Source organism: Doryrhamphus excisus, linkage group LG21, assembly GCF_037039965.1.
Source record: "Doryrhamphus excisus strain RoL-2023G ecotype Guam linkage group LG21, RoL_Dexc_Guam_v1.1, whole genome shotgun sequence".
NCBI lineage: Eukaryota > Metazoa > Chordata > Actinopteri > Syngnathiformes > Syngnathidae > Doryrhamphus > Doryrhamphus excisus.
The window spans coordinates 12404995-12431586 of NC_136377.1; the positions used below are offsets into that span (position 1 = coordinate 12404995).

General features: G+C 36.4%; 1 protein-coding gene across 6 annotated transcripts in view; it reads right to left on the reverse strand.

Annotated features, from left to right (window-relative positions):
• Nucleotides 1-2448: 2448 nt before the first annotated feature.
• Nucleotides 2449-26592, reverse strand: part of LOC131137771 (glutamate receptor 3) — a 102564-nt gene continuing 78420 nt past the window's right edge. For 2 of the 6 annotated variants that reach the window (XM_058086020.2, XM_078787548.1), the window contains 5 exons: nt 25142-25340; nt 17550-17797; nt 16880-16994; nt 3525-3773; nt 2449-3440 (listed from right to left, as the gene is read on the reverse strand). In XM_058086020.2, coding sequence (XP_057942003.1) covers nt 3528-3773; nt 16880-16994; nt 17550-17797; nt 25142-25340 — 808 coding nt within the window. In that variant the 3' untranslated portion in view covers nt 2449-3440; nt 3525-3527. Of the gene's footprint in view, nt 3441-3524; nt 3774-6434; nt 6621-16879; nt 16995-17549; nt 17798-25141; nt 25341-26592 lie in introns of those variants that run through there. The other 4 variants (XM_058086021.2, XR_009131973.2, XM_058086023.2 and 1 more) reach the window with 4 other exon arrangements.

The following is a 26592-nucleotide window of genomic DNA, read 5'->3' on the forward strand; positions in this document are numbered from 1 at the left end:
TCCCGTATTTCATTGTGATATACCATATTTTCTGGGCTATAAGTCGCTCTGGAGTATAAGTCGCACAAGGCCAAAAATGCATAATTAGATAGAAAAAAACATACATAAGTAGCACTGGACTACAAGTTTCATATTTTGCAGGTACAGTAAAGTCTTGTTATATCGATATCGGTTATAACGAATTACTACTTATTACGATACTATTTTCATTTCCCGGCAAATTTCTAGTCTTTTATGATATAATTAGTTCCGTTAGTACGATACCCGGTTATTATGATAATCCGGTTACTACGATGCCCTTTTCATCTCCCGCCAGCCAATTTGGTCTGCTTATATCGATACAAAAGCAGCTTAAATCAACCTGTATAGAATCTATACACACGAGAGAAACCACGAACGCAGTTGGTTCTTCTGTTGCAGGCATGTGTTTGGCCAGCTATGTGGGGCGGGATGAGCATGACCTGTGAACCAGGAAGTGCGGGAATCGGTGTGTGTGCTGCGCTCTGGTGGTGGAAGTGTGAAAAATAAAGTTGACTGGAAGCAGCCGTTCGCCGTGTTCTTTTTCGGTATTGAAATCCTTAAGCAAAGATTGATTTAAGCTGCTCGACATTTTTCTATACTATAGAACAATGTCGAGTGCATTATTGCCCACTTTTAATGCAGTTCGGCGCAGGATCGGATATATGGATAGTCCGGTTATATTGATATTTTTTCCGACTCCCGAGAATATCGATATAACAAGACTTTACTGTAATTTATTTCCAAACTGCTTGACCAAAACAGACATTACGTCCTCGTGGAAGGCAAGTTCTAACAATAAAATGTTATGAGTTTTGTTTGTTTTTTTCCCACAACAATCAGCTTGTTCGTTAGGAGCAAGTGGAAGCACCTGTGGTGTCCACTCCCAGCTGAAGGTCATGAAGGTCATCAGCAGGGCAGGGCGGGTATATAAGGACCATTTGCTGATCACTTCTGTTGTGTGTGAGAGTCGACACCCTCAGTTGACTCTCTTGGTATTTAGTGACAATAAACTGTGCTGTGTGGGATTTAGTGTTTTAGCTTTTGGCCTTCCCTTGGTCCACTGATTTCCACTCGTTTCTTTAACTGGGTTTTTGTTTCTTCTATCATTTAATAAACTTAGTGGGTGGCAGGAAGAATTCATATTCCCCTGCCACCTTTTAGAACCCGAGACCCAGTTTTATTTCACCAGTTTGTGTTTTACTTCTAAGGGGAAACATCACTAAAAGAATAGAGAACAGGCTAATAGGTGTAAAATATGCTAACACAAAAAATAAACATGAACAGAAACGGTATCCAGTGTTTATCTCATATAAACGTTCAAAAGTAAAAAGTTCAAATTGCAGTTTGTTTTTTTTTTAAATATAGAAAATACGGTATATTGAGGCCCGGCAAAATTACCAAGTTCATTTTCATTTATTATTGTGCCAATAAGACATTTTTCTGAATGAGAAATCAAGTTTTAATCTAGCGACACCCAAGTTATATAACCAACACAATGTTTGGGCGTATTGATAATGATTATGATAGTAACTATATTGACACTTACTATGGCACCCATTATGTCATTGTATGGTCATATCACCTTGTACTTCAATACGAGGTACATTATTTAAAAAAAAAAACTGTATAATAGAAAGCAGGAAGTGAACAAATGTAACAGTTACTGATTGTAAAAGTACCAGATTTAGGGTACACTCAAAAAATAAACGTTTAGCCTCAACAAAAAAAAAATCAACGCAACAATTTCCATTAGTCTTTCTTAGTTATGACAACTTAATTTGAAATTGCTTTGAACCAACAAATATTATGTAATATTGCAGTGCACAAATTAGCTTTTCCTCTTCACTCAAAGCTTATTTTAAGTAATGCTTACTGAATAATTGTTGTCATACGGACAAGTTTTTAAGTTCGTAACTCAAAGAAATATGTTAAGTCAAAGTAGTTTAATTTGTTTTTAAGTAGCAGTAACTTAATATATATATACTATATATATATATGTGTGTGTGTATATATTATGTTACCAAGCTAATTTTATTAAGTCATGGCAACTTGAATTTTGTTTTAAGCTTACCAACAATAAAATTTGAGTGTATATGACATTCTAAATTAAGTTCATGTAATAGCCAACATTATTATTTGAACATAACTTAAAAAAATAAAGTTAGCAACTTAGAAAGTTTATCTAAATCAATTAATTACATTTTTTACATTGCATTCATGTCAACAGATAGTCTGAATTACTTTTTAGAGTGTAGGATTTAATAAGCTGTGCTTCTTCCTACTCCTTTTGTACATGTGGAACAGTGAACTGATTATGTGCATTCAATTATAATCTGATGCAAATGAAATAAAACCATTACCATTAATCCCATCATTTCTAATCTAGCAAATATGACAGTCCCACACACCAAGCAGTTGCAACTTTGATATAATATAAAGCAGTTTTTATTAAGGAAATGTAGTAAAATCCATTGTATGTGACCTTTCTACTGAGGTCCACTGTGCCCATGCATGCATCTCTCATGGTTTGAGGTACAAATGAAGTGGCAAAAACCAAACAAATCAACCAAAAATACTATTGGACACTTATTAAAGAAAAGTATGACAATGCCAGCTAGACAAAGAAATGTATAGGCCGTTGTAGTCTCTTCTTGTGAAGTTTGTAAAAAGTCCATTTTTATAAACGTGTGTTGGCCTCTGTACTGTACAGCTCAGCGTCTGCGTAACGCAGAGACACGCAAAGCGCCTCACAATCCATTAAAAAAAGCCAAAATGTTTCAATAAACTGCTGCAGATTGTGCATCTACAAGAGTACAACGTGTAAACCATAAGCGCAGTTCAACATTTGACATCACATAAGAAGAAGGGCGGATGAATTGTCTCTACAGGGCTTTTGGATTCTTCTTCAACACAACATGGCACTAAGTGGTGGCAGGTGGAACACATCAAATCAGTCTTTTAGCACTTTTGCCACTTCATTGTTGATCTTTTTCATCAAACTGACAAAAAAAATGACACTGAAAAGTCTTATAGTCAAACAAGAAAATGACTTCACTAAATAGAACATTTGTACAACTTAAGATCCACCACAAAAATATGTCTGTAAAAGCGTTGAAATCAGTCCCAGGGGATGTTTTCCGTTCCAAATCCTGGCTTGTGATTGGTCCAAATAGAAAAGCCAACATCCCGGTTGGTTTTACAACTGCCAGGACGCTGAATGCTCCGTAAGGCACTACGAGAGGAACCACAACCTCTGTGGTCCTGTCGCGTCTTGGCGCTGTGTTAGTGTGACCATTCTTGCAAAAAGTGCCTCCCACTGCGGAGTGTTGGGGGGAGGGGGTGGGAGAGGGGTCACACACACACACAGTGGTCCTTCCCATCCGGATGCACCGCTGGGAATTTGGCACCTATTTCCTTCTCTGTTCAACATAATTGATAAAAAATGTACATAAGTTTGAATTGGATTGGATATGAAAGATAAACACAGCAACTAAACGCCTTACCCTTTATATTTTGACACTCTCCGTCCCGTACACATTGTAGCCTTCACGATACGTGGCAAAATTCTGGGAGTTTGCCGGAGGGGCTGGCTTAAAATTTTGGGCATTCTTTGCCAACTTGAGTCTTTTGGTCTCTTGCCGAGACTTGTAGCAAAACTCTATGAGCGCTACGGTCATAGCCAGACCCAGCCCCCCCACCAGAATATAGAAGACCCCTGCCACGTTGCTCAGGCTTAGTGCACTTGTCTTGTCCTGGGGGAGGTAAAGACCACCATTCAGGCTTTTTTGGAACGGGTGCTCTGATGCTGAAAATACTGTTACTTCCCTAAACTGCCTGTATAAAATGCCCTGTTGGGGTGGGGATGGGGTGGGGGGTGGGGGTCAACTGGGACAAAGTCAATGTACAGTAAAGTCTTGTTATATCGATATCGGTTATAACGAATTACTGCTTATTACGATACTATTTTCATTTCCCGGCAAATTTCTAGTCTTTTATGATATAATTAGTTCAGTTAGTACGATACCCGGTTATTATGATAATCCGGTTACTACGATGCCCTTTTCATCTCCCGCCAGCCAATTTGGTCTGCTTATATCGATACAAAAGCAGCTTAAATCAATCTTTGCTTAAGGATTTCATGCACTCGACATTGTTCTATAGTATAGAACAATGTCGAGTGCATTATTGCCCACTTTTAATGCAGTTCGGCGCAGGATCGGATATATGGATAGTCCGGTTATATCGATATTTTTTCCGACTCCCGAGAATATCGATATAACAAGACTTTACTGTATCTACTTTCTTCTTCTATCTAAGTGCTAGGAAGGTGAATGCAGAGAAGTCTGAAGTCTGCTGCTTTGCTCTAAAAGGAAGGTGGTCATGGTCGTACAGGTCTACGTATTAAACCCTCATTCGGCTAGCTCAAAACTAACTGCATTTGCACAAGCACAAACCATTTTGCTGCTATTAAGTGCCAAACAATAGTGCTCGAAGCCATTTCTTTTATTATTAACGCATGTGCCTATTTTGCATGAAAATGTGAGCTTGGTGGCTTATTACTATGTTATTACAAGACTAACGTTCAGATAACGTGACCTTTACTAGCTTACTACTATTTGTCTGACATACAACACCTGTGGTACTCTTTAGCTTGCTAAATACAACTATTTTATTACTGCTTTATAACATCATTACTACTATTATTCTGACAAGATTTGACCTATGGTACTTTTCATAACATTATAACCATAACATGAACGCATGAGATTGTTACTACTCTACTACATTGTTATTACTATTACTACTAAGTCACACTGGTTCGAATATCGACCAATAGTTACCATGCTAAATGTGTACTGCATTACTATAGGATTAGTATTTCTAAGAAAATATGACCTCTTTTGCTTATTACTACTTTATTACAGTTATTACTATTATAAAGTTGTCGCACAAGTCACCCTGGCTATTATTATTATTATTGACCAATAGTTACCATGCTAAATGTGTACTGCAATACTATAGGATTAGTATTTCTAAGAAAATATGACCTCTTTTGCTTATTACTACTTTATTACAGTTATTACTATTATAAAGTTGTGTCGCACAAGTCACCCTGGCTATTATTATTATTATTGACCAATAGTTACCATGCTAAATGTGTACTGCAATACTATAGGATTAGTATTTCTAAGAAGAAAATATTACCTCTTTTGCTTATTACTACTTTATTACAGTTATTACTATTATAAAGTTGTGTCACACAAGTCACCCTGGCTATTATTATTATTATTGACCAATAGTTACCATGCTAAATGTGTACTGCAATACTATAGGATTAGTATATCTAAGAAGAAAATATGACCTCTTTTGCTTATTACTACTTTATTACAGTTATTACTACTATAAAGTCACACAAGTCACTAGAAGCTAGAATATTGACCAGTAGTTATCATGCTAAGTGTGCCCATTGGTTTATTACTACTGTATTGCTATAGGATTAGTATATCTAAGAAGAAAATGTGACTTATTTGGCCTATATTTACTTTATGAAATTATTACTATTATAAAGTTGTGTCTCACAAGTCAGAATATTGACCAATAGTTACCATGCAAAATATGTTCCCATTGGTTTATTACTATTAGGATAGGATTAGTATTTCTAAGACAAAAATATGACCTTATTGGCCTGTTACTGCTTTATTACAGTGTTATAACACTCCATCTAAGTGATATGACAATTACCCATTGCTGTCTAGCAGCCAGAGGATGCCAAAATGCGAGTTTACTTGATTATTACTACTTGTTTCGAATGCTTCTTACTGGCATGACACCTTTTGGAAGGCTAAACTGTTCCATGTGAGCTCACTGGCTTATTACACTTTATTACACAGTTATTATTTCATCCTATAGGAGACACGACTACAATAATCCCTTGAACTGAATTTCCACAAAGTAGAATTCCTTCTTTATAAATTAAATTTATCTTTGCGGTTATGTCATATGACCTTCTAAATGTGTTTTGTAACATTATTAGAGCCTTCTAAACTTGAAGTAACACCCCTATAGTCACATTTACACTGGTGTTAGGGGAATAGAGTTGATATAATCAGAGGGAATAAACAATTTAAGACAGTTTACCTTGTAGGGGAGCAGAACTATTAAAAATACTAAATATCTTGTTATGACTACTTTATTACATTGTTATTACTAACAATTGCTATATACAGTATTAGTCATGTCATTCATACTACACGGCGGTTCAGTGTAATAGTCAAATAGCAGCAGGATGGTTGGATTCAGACGTCGACGGCATGGAGTTAAAAAGCTGTGTGTGATCATGCTGTGACTTGATATAACAAATACATTAAAATTGTTCTACATGCATGACTTATATGACCATCCACTAACTACAGAGATGGAAATGGACTACTAAGTGTGTTTTTTTTTTGGCAGTATCAGTATAAAAAGACCTGCAGCGACTGACCTTACTTCCCGAGTCCTTGGTTCCACATTCACCTTTATCGTACCACCATTTGTTTTTCAGCTTGTCTAAGATGCCTTGTTCACTGAGTTTCAATACTGCAAGGTTTACAGGAGTTCTTCACGTGGGAAATAACATAAATAACATTGCATTATGTTATTTTATGTTATTGGACTTTTCAACTACTTGATACAAAGCGATAGGAAGTAGGGTGCTGGCCAAGACATACAGATAGCAAGCAAAGGCTAGATAGAGAAATACATGGTACAGTACGTATATATACACTATGTATAGCTTGTCACCTGAGCCTACAATATGTACCCTAGCGTGCCAGACCCTACCTGTATCGCTTTGAGCAATCGGCACACGCTGATCACAAGTTTGAAGAAGCAGCCGCATGACTTCCTCCAAATGAAATGCACTTCAAAAGCTCTTTATTGCCGTGTGCAGGCTGGGATCGAACAGGAACCCTTTGTTCAGACTAACAGCAAAACGCAGCTCTTGGAAGCTCACGGCTCACAAAATCAGAGGCAATTTGGTAAGATGGTTTTTGCCATTTCCCAGGGCTGCCACATTCCCAGACGTTTTTCCTTATTCCAGACAGGATGCAGTGTTGGGAATCTAACAGCATCAAATATATTGTGTTCACCACTGAATCTCATTCACACACATGTCAATCACGTCATGCATGATATTAACAGAACGATTTTCAGAGCAATTTGAAAGGTAAAGTTATGATGATTTAGTACATGAAACCATATACTGCATATACACACACAAAAATAATATACACGCATATACATATGTGTATGTTATAAATATGACGGAGTATTAGGGCAACATTGAAAAAAACATCTGCGATTTTAATCTATTGGAAAATATTTTTTTTACGTGACTAGTCATAAGTTTACGAGAAAAAAATAAAGTTACAAGTTTATTATAAATTTACGACTTTAGTTTTTCTCGTAAGTTTACAAGAAAAAAATAACAGTTACGATTTTTTTCTCGTAAATGTTCAACTTTAGTTTTTCTCGTAAGTTTACAAGAAAAAAATAAAGTTACAAGTTTTTTCTCATAAATTTACGACTTTAGTTTTTCTCGTAAGTTTACAAGAAAAAAATAAAGTTACAAGTTTTTTCTCGTAATTATGTGCAATTTTAGTTTTTCTCGTAAGTTTACAAGAAAAAAATAACAAAGTTAAAAAAAAATTCTCTGAAATGTACGACTTTAGTTTTTCTCATAAGTTTACGAGAAAAAAATAACAAAGTTACAAGTTTATTATAAATTTACGACTTTAGTTTTTCTCGTAAGTTTACAAGAAAAAAATAACAAAGTTACAATTTTTTTCTCGTAAATGTTCAACTTTTGTTTTTCTCGTGAGTTTACAAGAAAAAAATAACAAAGTTGAATTTTTTTTCTCGTAAATGTACGACTTTAGTTTTTCTCGTAAGTTTACAAGAAAAAAATAAAGTTACAAGTTTTTTCTCATAAATTTACGACTTTAGTTTTTCTCGTAAGTTTACAAGAAAAAAAAATAACAAAGTTACAAGTTTTTTCTCATAATTATGTACGACTTTAGTTTTTCTCGTAAGTTTACAAGAAAAAAATAACAAAGTTAAAAAAAAATTCTCTGAAATGTATGACTTTAGTTTTTCTCATAAGTTTACGAGAAAAAAATAACAAAGTTACAAGTTTATTATAAATTTACGACTAGTTTTTCTCGTAAGTTTACAAGAAAAAAATAACAAAGTTGAATTTTTTTTCTCGTAAATGTACGACTTTAGTTTTTCTCGTAAGTTTACAAGAAAAAAATAACAAAGTCAAAACATTTTTCTCTCGTAAATGTATGACTTTAGTTTTTCTCATAAGTTTATGAGAAAAAAATAACAAAGTTACAAGTTTTTTCTCATAAATATATGACTTTAGTTTTTCACGTAAGTTTAGGAGAAAAAATATAAAGTTACAATTTTTTTCTAGCAAATTTACGACTTTATTCTCATGATATTATGAGGTTTTTTTTCTCGTAAATTCATGACCTTGTTGTCGTTCTTTATTCTCAAAATCTTAGATCATTTTAATACGCTGACCTAACAGGCGTTGCCCGAGACACCGAAGAAAAGGAGCGACTTATGTGATTACTAAGTGAATATTCCGACTTTTTTCTCATAAATGTATGCCTTTTTTTCTCATAAATTTACAACTTTATTGCCGTAAATGTAATACTTTTTTTCTCGTAAGGTTAAAACTTTTTTGCTAGTAAAGTTATGACATCATTCTCAAAATGTCAGCTTTCAGCCCTAATACTCCGTCGTATATAATATTTTATTGCAGTAGATCTCAGCCAATTGGGAAAATAATGGATGCACCCATAAAATACCTATTTTTGATACTCTAAACCAGCGATTCCCAAACCGACAAATGCATAAAAAATACAATATCTCCATAGAAATCCAGCCATCCATTTTCTATGATATTTTCTATATCCTCACCAGGGTCGCGTGTATGCTGGAGCCTATCCCAGCTGTCTTCGGAGGAGAGGCTGGGTACACCCTGAACTGGTCGCCAGCCAATCACAGGGCACATATAGACAAACAACCATTCACACTCACATTCATACCTATGGATAATTTGGAGTCACCAATTAACCTAGCATGTTTTTGGAATGTGGGAGGAAACCGGAGTACCCGGAGAAAAAAACATGCAAACTCCACATGTCCATCCACAGATGCTAAATTGAATGGTACAGTATGTACGTTATAACACACCTCTCACAATTACACAGAAATGGACTATACAGTATTTACAGTGAAGAAAATAAGTATTTGAACACCCTGCTATTTTGCTATTTCTCCCACTTAGAAATCATGGAGGGGTCTGAAATTTTCATCGTAGGTGCATGTCCACTGTGAGAGAGATAAACTAAAAAGAAAAATCCAGAAATCACAATGCATGATTTTTTAACAATTTATTTGTGTGATACAGCTGCAAATAAGTATTTGAACACCTGTGTATCATCTAGAATTCTGACCCTGAAAGACCTGTTAGTCTGCCCATTAGAAGTCCACCTGCACTCCATGTATCATCCTGAATCAGATGCACCTGTTTGAGGTCGTTAGCTGCATAAAGACACCTGTCCACCCCATACAATCAGTAAGACTTTAACTTGTAACATGGCGAAGACCAAAGAGCTGTCCAAAGACACCAGAGACAAAATTGTACACCTCCACAAGGCTGGAAAGGGCTACGGAGCAATTACCAAGCAGCTTGGTGAAAAAAGGTCCACTGTTGGAGCTATCATTAGAAAATGGAAGAAGCTAAACATGACGGTCAATCTCAATCGGAGTGGAGCCCCATGCAAGATATCACCTCGTGGGGTCTCAATGATTCTAAGAAAGGTGAGGAATCAGCCCAGAACTACACGACAGGACTTGGTCAATGACCTGAAAAGAGCTGGGACCACCGTTTCCAAGGTTACTGTAGGTAATACACTAAGACGTCATGATGTGAAATCATGCATGGCACGAAAGGTTCCCCTGCTTAAACCAGCACATGTCAAGGCCCGTCTTAAGTTTGCATATGACCATTTGGATGATACAGAGGAGTCATGGGAGAAAGTTTTATGGTCAGATGAGACCAAAATAGAACTTTTTGGTCATAATTCCAATAAGCGTGTTTGGAGGAAGAAGAATGAAGAGTACAATCCGAAGAACACCATCCCTACTGTGAAGCATGGGGGTGGTAGCATCATGCTTTGGGGGTGTTTTTCTGCACATGGGACAGGACGAGTGCACTGCATTAAAGAGAGGATGACTGGGGCCGTGTATTGTGAGATTTTGGGGAACAACCTCCTTCCCTCTGTCAGAGCATTGAAGATGGGTCGTGGCTGGGTCTTCCAACACGACAACGACCCGAAGCACACAGCCAGGAAAACCAAGGAGTGGCTCCGTAAGAAGCATATCAAGGTTCTAGCATGGCCCAGCCAGTCTCCAGACCTGAACCCAATCGAAAATCTTTGGAGGGAGCTCAAACTCCGTGTTTCTCAGCGACAGCCCAGAAACCTGACTGATCTAGAGAAGATCTGTGTGGAGGAGTGGGCCAAGATCCCTCCTGCAGTGTGTGCAAACCTGGTGAAAAACTACAGGAAACGTTTGACCTCTGTAATAGCAAACAAAGGCTACTGTACCAAATATTAACATTCATTTTCTCAGGTGTTCAAATACTTATTAGCAGCTGTATCACACAAATAAATTGTTAAAAAATCATGCATTGTGATTTCTGGATTTTTCTTTTTAGTTTATCTCTCTCACAGTGGACATGCACCTACGATGAAAATTTCAGACCCCTCCATGATTTCTAAGTGGGAGAAATAGCAAAATAGCAGGGTGTTCAAATACTTATTTTCTTCACTGTATATACTCACAAAAAGTGCCGTTACTAAACATTGTCAAAGCATCTTCCTGCTGGAAAATCTTGAATGAACTGACTTGTGAGACAGCGCCCTCTGTCAGAATTAAATTGTGCCATCAAAACACTTTCTAGTTAAGTTACGATTAAAAAAAAACACGATAAAGCAGCATAAAGAAATGCAAAAATGCCAGAGAATATTTGTATAGTAAATATTAGCATTAACATTACAAGGTGCATTATTTAAAAAAAACAAAACCTTAAACTGTATTATGGAAAGCAGGAAGTGAACAAATGTAACAGTTACTGATTGTAAAAGTACCAGATGGAGGGGTAGGATTTAATAAGCTTTGCTTCTTCCTACTCCTTTCGGACATGTGGAACTGTGAACTGATTATGTGATGCATTCAATTGTAATCTGATGCATGTTCAAATGAAATAAAACCATTACCATTACCATTACCAACATTCGATAATTGAATAAATTGCCAGTTGGATGATCCGTACTGCATATCCATACATGGATCACATTGTTTACACTTCAATCCTCACCTGGCACCTGAACAATGCATAACAATGCAGCACAAGAACACAATTCTTATCACACAGACACCGCTTGTGCTTGTGTTGCAGCCCCAATGATGCTAGTCATCATAACTTTTACCCTTCAGCTTGTCTGCAAGGCAGCAACATACGCTTCTAAATGTTGAAAAGCGACACAGAGCAACACAATACATGAAGAATGCAAACAAAACCGTGACTCTGAAATAGCTGGTATACTTACGTACGGTGTTTTAAAGAAAGGTTGTAATTGTTTACATAGCCGCTATGATGATTTGTTACGTGTTACAATCAAAGTGTCAGTGGTTGTCACACGCAATATATTTCCACCTCGCTGTAAGATTACCCACCAGTGCATGTCTGAAAGTGAAACAAGGACAAAGAAATGTGGCCGCCTCACAGTGCTCAAGGAGACGTCTCGCTTTGCATTCGCCCCCCCCCCCCCCCTCCCCTCCTCATGAGTATCCATATCCTGCTCACTCAGAGAGAAGAGCAAAGGAGAGAATGACATGGATCGATAGACAGCCAAGTTAAGCCCGGTGCAAGCTAGATGGATCCACGGTGGGACGGGTGTGTGCCTGGTACTGGACATCAGGGGCCTCATTGTGAAGGAAACATAATGCACACAATAAGAAGATGGGGACTTGACAATGAAAATATGACAATACTGTGCAGCAGTCTTATCCTCAGTCTTGTTGTTCCGGTTTTCAATATTAAGGAAATCATTGATAGATTTCAAAAGGAAATGATATTTGTGTGGATTCTTAATCTTGCACTTTTTTTGTGCAGCAAGGTGTCATGTATTAATACTCCTATAGGTGGCGACAACGCTCTGTAGTGCTATTTGAAACCTGCTGTCATAGAAGAAGACCAACAGCGTTAATTAAAACAGGTTTTCCTACACAGTTGTCTCCGACTACGTCATGGTTTAAACATCATGCCGTCACTCACTCTGTAGTGGGTTTTCACAAATTCATAAATGGTCACTGTAGGCTCCAGCATAGAAAATGGATGCATGGATAAATGATCGCTTTGTATTATAAGTGAAATCATACAAATCCTACCTATTTTTGGACTAAATTAAGCATTTTCAAGCTTAAACATTAGCAAAATGAACTAAAACACAAAATTGTGAATGTAGTATTCTACATTGGCCACTAGATGTCAGTAATTGTTCAGTCAGACAAGCAACAGATTGCAAGAACAGACAAGATCCACCGCAGGAAGTACGCTGTCTAGAAAAAAAAAAGAACCAGTAATGTTTGAGTCTATGATATCTTTATATTTTTGACTGTATCTTATTTTTTACATCGACTAAATTGGAAAATACAAATATAAAGGTGACTTTGTGGGTGTTATTTCATGCCTAAAGAGCTCCAATAATGTTAAAAACTATATTTAGAAGGTTATAAACAGGTTTTCTATACCATAACTATGAAAATATTCAATTTCTTAATATTGAATGCTACTTCACTGGAACCAATTATTATTAGAATAAATATATGGGTATTATTTCATGCCTAGAGAGCTCTAATAATGTTAAAAACTGCAATTAGAAGGTTATAAACACATTTTCTATACCATAACTATGAAAATATTCAATTTCTTAGTATTGAATGCTACTTCACTGGAACCAATTATTATTAGAATAAATATATGGGTATTATTTCATGCCTAGAGAGCTCTAATAATGTTAAAAACTGCAATTAGAAGGTTATAAACAGGTTTTCTATACCATAACTATATAAATATTCAATTTCTTAATATTGAATGCTACTTCACTGGAACCAATTATTATTACAATAAATATATGGGTGTTATTTCATGCCTAGAGAGCTCTAATAATGTTAAAAACCTTATTTAGAAGGTTATAAACAGGTTTTCTATACCATAACTATGAAAATATTAATTTTCTTAATATTGAATGCTACTTCACTGGAACCAATTATTATTAGAATAAATATATGGGTGTTATTTCATGCCTAGAGAGCTCTAATAATGTTAAAAACTGCAATTAGAAGGTTATAAACAGGTTTTCTATACCATAACTATATAAATATTCAATTTCTTAATATTGAATGCTACTTCACTGGGACCAATTATTATTAGAATAAATATATGGGTGTTATTTCATGCATAGAGAGCTCTAATAATGTTAAAAACCTTATTTAGAAGGTTATAAACAGGTTTTCTATACCATAACTATGAAAATATTAAATTTCTTAATATTGAATGCTACTTCACTGGAACCAATTATTATTAGAATAAATATATGGGTGTTATTTCATGCCTAGAGAGCTCCAATAATGTTAAAAACTATATTTAGAAGGTTATAAACAGGTTTTCTATACCATAACTATATAAATATTCAATTTCTTAATATTGAATGCTACTTCACTGGAACCAATTATTATTAGAATAAATATATGGGTATTATTTCATGCCTAGAGAGCTCTAATAATGTTAAAAACTGCAATTAGAAGGTTATAAACAGGTTTTCTATACAATAACTATGAAAATATTAAATTTCTTAATATTGAATGCTACTTCACTGGAACCAATTATTATTAGAATAAATATATGGGTGTTATTTCATGCCTAGAGAGCTCTAATAATGTTAAAAACTGCAATTAGAAGGTTATAAACAGGTTTTCTATACAATAACTATGAAAATATTAAATTTCTTAATATTGAATGCTACTTCACTGGAACCAATTATTATTAGAATAAATATATGGGTATTATTTCATGCCTAGAGAGCTGTAATAATGTTAAAAACTGCAATTAGAAGGTTATAAACAGGTTTTCTATACCACAACTATGAAAATATTCAATTTCTTAATATTGAATGCTACTTCACTGGAACCAATTATTATTAGTATAAATATATGGGTGTTATTTCATGCCTAGAGAGCTCTAATAATGTTAAAAACTGCAATTAGAAGGTTATAAACAGGTTTTCTATACAATAACTATGAAAATATTAAATTTCTTAATATTGAATGCTACTTCACTGGAACCAATTATTATTAGAATAAATATATGGGTATTATTTCATGCCTAGAGAGCTCTAATAATGTTAAAAACCTTATTTAGAAGGTTATAAACAGGTTTTCTATACCATAACTATGAAAATATTCAATTTCTTAATATTGAATGCTACTTCACTGGAACCAATTATTATTAGAATAAATATATGGGTGTTATTTCACGCCTAGAGAGCTCTAATAATGTTAAAAACTGCAATTAGAAGGTTATAAACAGGTTTTCTATACCATAACTATGAAAATATTAATTTTCTTAATATTGAATGCTACTTCACTGGAACCAATTATTATTAGAATAAATATATGGGTGTTATTTCATGCCTAGAGAGCTGTAATAATGTTAAAAACTGCAATTAGAAGGTTATAAACAGGTTTTCTATACCACAACTATGAAAATATTCAATTTCTTAATATTGAATGCTACTTCACTGGAACCAATTATTATTAGTATAAATATATGGGTGTTATTTCATGCCTAGAGAGCTCTAATAATGTTAAAAACTGCAATTAGAAGGTTATAAACAGGTTTTCTATACAATAACTATGAAAATATTAAATTTCTTAATATTGAATGCTACTTCACTGGAACCAATTATTATTAGAATAAATATATGGGTATTATTTCATGCCTAGAGAGCTCTAATAATGTTAAAAACCTTATTTAGAAGGTTATAAACAGGTTTTCTATACCATAACTATGAAAATATTCAATTTCTTAATATTGAATGCTACTTCACTGGAACCAATTATTATTAGAATAAATATATGGGTGTTATTTCACGCCTAGAGAGCTCTAATAATGTTAAAAACTGCAATTAGAAGGTTATAAACAGGTTTTCTATACCATAACTATGAAAATATTAATTTTCTTAATATTGAATGCTACTTCACTGGAACCAATTATTATTAGAATAAATATATGGGTGTTATTTCATGCCTAGAGAGCTGTAATAATGTTAAAAACTGCAATTAGAAGGTTATAAACAGGTTTTCTATACCACAACTATGAAAATATTCAATTTCTTAATATTGAATGCTACTTCACTGGAACCAATTATTATTAGTATAAATATATGGGTGTTATTTCATGCCTAGAGAGCTCTAATAATGTTAAAAACTGCAATTAGAAGGTTATAAACAGGTTTTCTATACAATAACTATGAAAATATTAAATTTCTTAATATTGAATGCTACTTCACTGGAACCAATTATTATTAGAATAAATATATGGGTATTATTTCATGCCTAGAGAGCTCTAATAATGTTAAAAACCTTATTTAGAAGGTTATAAACAGGTTTTCTATACCATAACTATGAAAATATTCAATTTCTTAATATTGAATGCTACTTCACTGGAACCAATTATTATTAGAATAAATATATGGGTGTTATTTCACGCCTAGAGAGCTCTAATAATGTTAAAAACTGCAATTAGAAGGTTATAAACAGGTTTTCTATACCATAACTATGAAAATATTAATTTTTTTAATATTGAATGCTACTTCACTGGAACCAATTATTATTAGAATAAATATATGGGTGTTATTTCATGCCTAGAGAGCTCTAATAATGTTAAAAACTGCAATTAGAAGGTTATAAACAGGTTTTCTATACCACAACTATGTAAATATCCAATTTATTAATATTGAATCCCACTTCACTTGACCCAATTAAGCCTGATAAAGAAGGGATGACTGTATACATTTATGTACAGCCAAAAAAATATATACTTGATTTCTAATTAATACATTTTTGAAAAACTGTAAGGTTTTATTTATTGTGAAGCCACAATATTGGAACCACAATATGGTGATGGACGATTGTACTACCGTGAGTACAAAAGGTCATTGGAACAACAAAGCCGGCGATGACTTTTGCAGAGTGTATACTGTACAACAAAGAGCGTGTTACCAATGGGGCCCCTGCTGATGTCCTGCATGGCTTAACCACTTAAGGCACATGTGTGAGGACCCGCCGGAGAGAAGATGTTTGTCATTTGACTCATTAGAATTCTCACGTTTGCCTGTGATGCTTCGTCCCCTCAAGACAACGCTGTTCCCTGAGCACACTGGGAGGGAAGGGGGGGGGTGCATACAGTACGCTGCCAACCAAGATGGAGGTAGAATAAGCTTAAACCTGCCTTGTTGGCATGTGGTTATAAAAAACGGGCAAAAAGGCTTCCCATCTTTCATAGCCACACGCCGACTCCCTTGCGTTGCACTAGTAAAGGGTTTCCAGTTGATCACAGTGGCACGATAATTGTCAAAATCAACATCATTTATCCTTAAAAGTTAACTTGACGTGACGTCAGCCTTGCCGATTACTCTACTTGAGGACACCCGACTTTGGTGACATTGAGGCTGACCTTAGAGTCACCTCCCCCGCTGCCGCACTCTCCCTTGTCGTACCACCATTTGTTTTTCAATTTGTCCAAGAGGCCTTGCTCATTCAGTTTTAACACTGCCAGGTTAACAGCATTTCTTGAAACGATAAAACATAACTTGTAAGAAAAAAAGGAACAGGTCCGTGAGAAATCTAATAGTGATAATAATAGTGGTCAATATCAATGGTTCATAGGGGGAGCACGGAAGGGACAAATTGGTAGAGATTTTCACTAGTGTGGAAAAGGTCAAAGAAATACTGAGAGAGGTGGCATGGAGGGTCACATTGTAAGTTAGCAAAGAGGACATCCAGCATGCTGCTCAACATTCATCACATGTTTCTCTCCACTTGCATGTGCACAAAAAAAGACAGGAGTTCATTCAGGAGTTCAATTCCAAGCGAAGGCAGCGCACAAACAAGTGGGAGGAAGTGGCTGAAGGGGAGAACGATCAGAGATGGAGGACACTGAAATGATGGCAAAGGTGAAGGAGACAGGAGGAAGCAGACAGACGGAACAGAAGATGGCTCAATGTGTTGGCTGGATTCAGTTATACTGGTCAACAATTCAGGGGGAAGAAAATGAGAAAAGGTGGCATCAGGGTAGGTGGAATACTATAACAACATGGAGCACATTGTTATATTATCCCACCCACCTTAATGCCGAGCCTTTTGGTGTGGCCACGCCGTAGCCTTTAGAGTCGAGGTTGCCGCCCACTTTCATGGTGTCGCACGGCTTCCGCTGCTCTATGTATTCATTCATAGTGGACTCCAGGAGAAAGGCGAACTTGCCCTTCGACTTTCGTACCCGGGAGACCCCGTCGGGTGTTGTCTTGGCAAACACCGACGGTTCCGCTGATTTCATGTATGACCACATTTTCTCATAAACCGCTATTTTGGAGCGCTGCGTTCCAAGGGAAAGAAAGAGAAGAGAGTTAGTTGTGCACTCAGAAGCACTGGCAGTCATAATAATAATACAGTAAAGTCTCGTTATATCGATATCGGTTATAACGAAGTACTGCTTATTACGATACTGTTTTCATTTCCCGGCAAATTTCTAGTCTTTTATGATATAATTAGTTCCGTTAGTACGATACCCGGTTATTATGATAATCCGGTTACTACGATGCCCTTTTCATCTCCCGCCAGCCAATTTGGTCTGCTTATATCGATACAAAAGCAGCTTAAATCAATCTTTGCTTAAGGATTTCAATACCAAAAAAGAACACGGCGAACGGCTGCTTCCAGTCAACTTTATTTTTCACACTTCCACCACCAGAGCGCAGCACACACAGCGATTCCCGCACTTCCTGGTTCACAGGTCATGCTCAACCCGCCCCACATAGCTGGCCAAACACATGCCTGCAACAGAAGAACCAACTGACATAGCATACACACCTATTCCAACGAAGACACAAGCGTACAAATACATGTATTTAATTGTGTTGTATTCAGATATCTTTTTATCGCACGCAGTTGGTTCTTCTGTTGCAGGCATGTGTTTGGCTAGCTATGTGGGGCGGGTTGAGCATGACCTGTGAACCAGGAAGTGCGGGAATCGGTGTGTGTGCTGCGCTCTGGTGGTGGAAGTGTGAAAAATAAAGTTGACTGGAAGCAGCCGTTCGCCGTGATCTTTTTTGGTATTGAAATCCTTAAGCAAAGATTGATTTAAGCTGCTCGACATTGTTCTATACTATAGAACAATGTCAAGTGCATTATTGCCCACTTTTAATGCAGTTCGGCGCAGGATCGGATATATCGACAGTCCGGTTATATCGATATTTTTTCCAATTCCCGACAATATCTATATAACAAGACTTTACTGTACAATACAATGTCACATGGGAAGATATTGGACTATTTTTAATGTGAACTCAATAGTTTTCGATTATCCTAATTGATAGAAAAGCATGAGTAACATCCAAACATGTTTCAGAAAACATTGCTCGTGCATGATTATCCTCACTAGGGTCGCGGGTATGCTGGAGCTTATCCCAGCTGGTACCCTGGACTGGTCGCCAGCCAATCACAGGGCACATATAGACAAACAACCATTCACACTCACATTCATACCTATGGACAATTTGGAGTCACCAATTAACCTAGCATGTTTTTGGAATGTGGGAGGAAACCGGAGTACCCGGAGAAAAAACACGGATGCATGGGGAGAACATGCAAATTCCACACAGAGATGACAAAGTGGGGAAAACGAACCTGGTTATCGTAGCTGTGTTGCCAGCATGCTAACCACTCAACGGTATTATAGTCACAGAGGAAAGGATTACTGATACACCTCTGATTTCATGAACAAAGTATTAATGCAACAATATGTTTGTTATTGTGGTTGCAGTTTGCAGTAATATGAGGTATATTTAGTCTTATGTACAGGTTATGAATAAGTTACATTTCCAGACTGTGATGAGTTTTCATCGGAACTTATTCCTAAATCACACACAAAGTACACAAAGTATTAACCAATGAATGTTGTATTTTGGTGTGTCTTCTATTCTGTTTACTTGCTTTATTCAACTTCATTCTTCTTTAAAGTGTCTTTGAGTATCTTGAAAAGCGCTATACAAATAAAATGTATTACAGTAAAGTCTCGTTATATCGATATCGGTTATAACGAATTACTACTTATTACGATACTATTTTCATTTCCCGGCAAATTTCTAGTCTTTTATGATATAATTAGCTCCGTTAGTATGATACCCGGTTATTATGATAATCCGGTTACTACGATGCCCTTTTCATCTCCCGCCAGCCAATTTGGTCTGCTTATATCGATACAAAAGCAGCTTAAATCAATCTTTGATTGCAAAGTGTTATGGAATTACGAGGTTACTTAGAGTCGAGAGAAAATGCATCAGATTGTTTAGAAATGTTAAACAATATTGAATCGTTTGTGTTAAAAGGTGAAAAGAGGAAGCAGAAGAAGATGGAAGATTTTTTTAAAGTACGTATTGCAGAATAAGTACAATAATAGTAATGTAAACGTTGCAGTTTTTGTTTTCCATACATGTACTCATACATGTACTGAGTTGCAAGAGTGCGTTATGAAAATAATAAATGTTGAAAAAAAATGTGACCCATCTGACTTTAACCGAATTGTGTTATGTATATGAATGCAATCATTTTTTTGCAACAATGTTTATGGTTTTGTCTGCTGAAGCGTGAGGATTTTGCATTGGTTGAATTTTAGAAAAGAAATAATTTTTATTTAATGCATTGAAGCGCCGAAGAACTGGAGTCTGAGGCGGAGTGTCGAATTTGGGAGAAAACTTTATTTTTCTTGCCAACATTAACTTGCACTCTCTTGCTACGTAAAGGCATGAAAGACATGAAAACCCCCGTCCCTCGCGCCTACCCCTCCGGGTGGCAACACCTTCCCTATCGATAGTTCTGGGGTGAATTATGTCCCGGTAACCGGTAATCACTACAGTGTAAGTTTATTTTTATTTACTGTAGTACAAAATGTATTGTAGTACAAAAGCATGCTAGATACGCAATCCATGAACTCAAGGAGAAAATTACATGCCATATCAAAGATCCGCCCACTTTTAATGCAGTTCGGCGCAGGATCGGATATATGGATAGTCCGGTTATATCGGTATTTTTTCCGACTCCCGAGAATATCGATATAACGAGACTTAACTGTATTATTATTATTATTATTATTATTATTATAAATGCAGTAATAAAACCTTCACTGCATCCTTATTCGTCCACCGACCAGCTTTGTAAATACTTCTCTCGGGTTTACAGACCAAGATTACGTTTTTAATGAATTTACTGGAGCGTATTCGTGACCACCGAATGTCGTAAAGCAACAAAATACGTCTCTATGCCGCTTGTCCTCACGGCTTGCATAATCATGTATTATATTTGACACATACTTACACTAGTAAACAAGTACAAGACAAAAGCAGACGCTCTCTGAAGTACGCAGTAAAATGACATCAGCGTTTGCGCTTCATCCATATTGCCTCTTTTTAAGTCCACAGTTATCAGTCCATTGTATTCCAGCTAATTGAGTGCAGTTAGGTCTTGCTTTGAGGCAGAGACGTAGCGGGCTCTCTGCCAGCTGCCTGAGGTCAGACAATCTGGCAGCACAGCAGAGATAAATGACAGGCCGTGTTCCGACTCGGGCTTAACAGGAGGGAATGACCTCGTCCTTGTCTGCCCCAACCGGCAGGGCACAGCTTGGTGTCACGGGAATTTGTTTCTTATTTTAATTAGTCAGCCTATATATGAAACCTTTTCATTCATGGCGGCTGTATCAGTAAGTAAGCAGGAAATTACTGAAATGAACTGCAAATGGAAGGAAGTGGAAGCTATCATGTTTTCAATGAAGCATATATTACATCAATATTCCATTAGCACTGTGGCTAAAGTGGCTAGCACCCTTACAATATACAAGAAGCGCTGGTGTGACAAAATGAAAGACCACTAAAGGTGATTCCAGGCCACCATGGAGGTGTTCTTCTCATTATAAGCCAGTGTACCTTTAACACGTTTAAAGGTACTGGGAACGTGGCATTTTGTGTGTCTGTAGCTTTAATGCTAATGAGCTGTCCTTGTTGCATAGTTACAGAGCTGCATTGCTAATTTGATAAGTGAATTTCAGCAAAGTGAGAGTCCTCATTTATAAATGTAATATTTTTTTTCTGTTTTTAGAGCCCCCTGGACTTGAAATAGCACCCCTATAGTCACCTTTACACTCACATTTCATTGAAAAAAAAATATTTAAACTTACAGCCCCTGTGTGTGTAGGAGACTGAGAGATAGTTAACAGAGCTCCGTTTTTAACATTATTAGAGCCCTCTAGATATGAAATAGCACCCCTATAGTCACCTTTACACTCATTCACTGAAAAAAAATTAAACTTACAGCCCCTGTGTCTGTAGGAGACTGAGAGATAGTTAACAGAGCTCCGTTTTTAACATCATTAGAGCCCTCTAGATATTAAATAGCACCCCTGTAGTCACCTTTACACTCATTCACTGAAAAAAAAATTAAACTTACAGCCCCCGTGTCTGTAGGAGACTGAGAGATAGTTAACAGGGCTCAGTTTTTAACATTATTAGAGCCCTCTAGATATTAAATAGCACCCCTATAGTCACCTTTACACTCATTCACTGAAAAAAAAATTAAACTTACAGCCCCCGTGTCTGTAGGAGACTGAGAGATAGTTAACAGAGCTCTGTTTTTAACATCATTAGAGCCCTCTAGATATTAAATAGCACCCCTAAAGTCTAAGATATGATTGACATCTATTTGTCATTGCATAGTGTAAACTCCTGAACCATCTTTCTGTGTATGTGAGACAGCTCACCTTTTTAGCTCGGTTCAATACCACACACACACACACACACACACACACACACACACACCACCCCAGGGAGCTGGAGTACATGGCAGCGGAGTGATGCTGCATTAAACTGGGATAATGTGACCTTCTGAATGGTTTGAGCGAGAGGAAAAAAAAAAAAAAAACGAGAAAACTTTTCATTACCTCTAAATGTCTTCAAGAGGCTGTTTGTCACCCCGTTGCCTAGAGCATGACACTTCATAAGGACTAGGGCAAGCACAAAAGCAGAAAAGCCTCCAAAAATGACTGCATCACTATAACAATTCATTGCACAAGTCCTGCCATAAAGGGAAATGGAGTTCTTTTCACTCACAGTCTATTTTATGATGTGCATATTTAGTGTTTAATCAATGAATCAGACTTGAGCTCTACAGCAATATAAATAATTCACTGCAAATGTAACAGATTGTGTGTCTGGGCGATGGTATGTGAATCATTCCTGACATATGCACAATTTGAGTTCATCGCAGTGTTCATGTAAACACATGACAGTAATGGCTGATAACGGTACTGATCCCGGGGTACTTTCATGCCCACAACATGTCAGCAGCAAGTTTTTATTAACTGTAATTAATTCATTAGTAAGTTATTAATTTAGGGATTAAGGACCCGAGCACAAAGACCTATTACAGTTACTATAATTCATTCATTTTCTTCTGCTTATCCTCATCAGGGTCGTGGGGGTGCTGGAGCCTATCCCAGCTGTCTTCACCCTGGACTGGTGGCCAGCCAATCACAGAGTTACTATTATTATTATTATTATTATTATTGTTAAAAGACAATAGAGTGGTGACTACCTGGAAAAACCTTTCCAGGTAATGTGTAGCTCCATCCAAAATAAAGCTAATCTAAAAAATAGATACATGAAGACAGTGAAGATATTTTGATGTAGGGGTGTACAGTAAGCCCCCGTTCACCGCAGTTAATTGGTTCCACACCCAAACAACGTGCGATTCCTCATTTATAAAAGGGATATGTTTGTTGTCAGAGCATAGAAAACCTGTTTTTTTAACATTATTAGAGCCTTCTAGACATGATATAGCACCCCTATAGTCACCTTTACACCCCTAAAAAATAAAAATAAGCCATTTAAGGCATAAATATGACTTGCGCTTGTTTGTATTGCTATGAATGTGTTCTGTGCTAGTGGCGTTAGGGGTTCAGTCGAGGTCCAGTTCGGTGTGGGTTACTGTGGTAACGGTGCTTGTGTTTTTATTAGGGATTACTGTGCCTGTTATGAGATCATTCAAATCTGTCACAAAAGCCTGTTGCTTGCAGCAGTCAGGTCTGGTGCTTGTGTGTCTCACCGCAGATTGAATGTGAATCATACCGGATTTGGATTGTAGTTTATTTAGCCATTTTTAGGCTTAATTTAGGCTAAGAATACATAACACTTGCTTAAATGTGCCTTCTTTTTGACTAATAATAGGCTGTTTATAACCACAAAAATCAAGATTTGTTAATTTGTGAATATTTTATGTTTTATTTTATGTTATATTTTTCTTTATTTTGAGGTGACAGTACATAGACACTGTTATATAAGCTGTAACTTTCCTTTGTATCAAAGGGTAATTTCTTGAAAAGCTGTGTTATAAATACAGTAAAGTCTCGTTATATCGATATTCTCGCAAGTCGGAAAAAATACCGAAATAACCGGACTATCCATATATCCGATCCTGCGCCGAACTGCATTAAAAGTGGGCGGATCTTTGATATGGCATGTAATTTTCTCCTTGAGTTCATGGATTGCGTATCTAGCATGCTTTTGTACTACAATAAATGTTGTACTACAGTAAATAAAAATAAACGTACGCTGTAGTGATTACCGGTTACCGGGACATAATTCACCCCGGAACTATCGATAGGGAAGGTGTTGCCACCCAGAGGGGTAGGCGCGAGGGACGGGTGTTTTCCGCTGTGTGTGCTGCACTCTGGTGGTGGAAGTGTGAAAAATAAAGTTGACTGGAAGCAGCCGTTCGCCGTGTTCTTTTTTGGTATTGAAATCCTTAAGCAAAGATTGATTTAAGCTGCTTTTGTATCGATATAAGCAGACCAAATTGGCTGGCGGGAGATGAAAAGGGCATCGTAGTAACCAGATTATCATAATAACCGGGTATCGTACTAACGGAGCTAATTATATCATAAAAGACTAGAAATTTGCCAGGAAATGAAAATAGTATCGTAATAAGTAGTAATTCGTTATAACTGATATCGATATAACAAGACTTTACTGTAAGCTTAAACTACTCAATTTACGACTATTCTGGCGTATGTAAAGTTTTATCCACAATAGGTAAAAGTTACAAGCACCGTTCAGCCTGGCTGAAATCTCATTTCCCATGCAAAACCTTTTCCCCTCCAATTCAAGACCTGCAGGGTGCAGCGAGGTAACCCACTAATCACAGCGATTGCTTCTTGTCGCTGCTTTCAGACAATGCTTTTAAAAATAGACTGCACAGACAAACACAAACCCATGCTCATTCTCTTCCACTGTTAAACACACGAACAAGAACGTTCCCCAAAGGAAGTAATATTGCCAAAATATTTCCTCGCTTACCTTCTCTCTGGGGAGCAACACTTGCTTTCATTGTGATCCTAGTGGACTACTGACAATGCTCCTCCAATTATTGTATTAATGCATATTTACACGAGCATTCTCACTAGATTAGATATTTTATCAACCGCCAAGAAACCGGAATGGCTTCAGGGACGGGTGTCTGTACACTTGCAGTGTTAGAATGACAGCACAGAGCATGCAGGAATGACAAATACGTGTGAGAAAATGCACTGAAAGTGTTATATCTCTAGAAAAAAGAAATTGGTTATAATTTTAGAAAATAATTGAATGTACTATTGAATGGAAAGCGACAAACTCACCCGAAAAAACTCCTTGGTCGAACCTGAGTCCAACGTCCCATAGGCGATCTCTGTCTGCTTGGCCAAGTCCTCGGCACTTTCGATGGGAGAAACCATCCTCTCCACTGTGAGGAAGGCAGCCAGGTTGGCCGTGTAGGAGGAGATGATAATGAGGGTGAAGAACCACCACACTCCTCCAACGATGCGACCTGACAGCGATCTGGCAGGAGAAAGCAGAGGGGATGGAGACGTAAGAGCAGCAGGAGGACACTTTTTCACTTTAACTGCTTCAATAGACTACATTATTATTATTATTATTATTTTTCTCTTATTGTACTCATGTTTGGGTCATTGCTGTTCCTCTTAAGCACTTATTTTTCAAACTTGTCAAAATTAACCCAAAAAAAGTCAATGTCAGTTGCCAACTTTGGCGACTTTGTCACTTCTCCAAAGCGACTAGTGACAAATCTAGCGACTTTGTCTGATGTCGGTGGACATTTTTCTGGTATTTAGGGACTTCAAAGTGAAATTACGGATTATTCTTTTATGTTTTCACTGAGCAGCAGCGAGTGCTGCCGAGAGGTCCACCCCGCCCCAATGCAATCACAAGCAGGCAATGAGAACATAGTGGAGGTCCGCCTTTGCCTCATTGAAAGTCAAACACTTACCTGTCAGTGTGTCAGAACATGTGATGGAGGAACATTATTTGGCAAGCTAAACAAGTAGTGGAGACTGTAATTATTACGCTGTCCAGACTTTCAGGGATAAATTATTAACATTCATTTTATTTTCATGAAGTGATGGCCGAGTTCAATTGTTTTTAAATCACTTTTTTTGCCTTATTCTTTTTCCCTCCAGTATTTGTGACAACATTCTACATGCAAATTAGCCAATGACATTATTTAACACAGCTAAAAGCTACTTTTCTTACATCGACAGTGGTAAAAAAAAAATAAAAAAATACAAGCCTAAAAAAAAGGGTGTCTTAATACTGTAAATTCTGAAAACACAAATAAAATCTGGGCAATATATACACTGTATATACCAGGGGTGGGCAAACTTTTTGACTCGCGGGCCGCATTGATATGACAAAATTTACGGGGGGCAGACTATATTATTATTGTATCTGTAAAATTGTCATGCAATCTGCTATTATTATTTATTATTTTATAGTTATATTTAAATATTTTAAAAATAATAAAATATTATAATAATTACAATAAAATTAAAATAATAATTATTATATTATTATTATGTAAAATATGCAAATATAACAATAATATTATATATAATTAATATAATTAGCATTAATATAATAATTATAATAATCATAATAGCTCTAATAATAATTATAATAATCTAATAATAATCTAATAATAATAATAATAATTATTATTATGTGCTTGTGTCCCTTTTTTCAGGAGCACTTTGTAAACAACAGACCATGTCAAAAAACGAAATTGATAAAACCA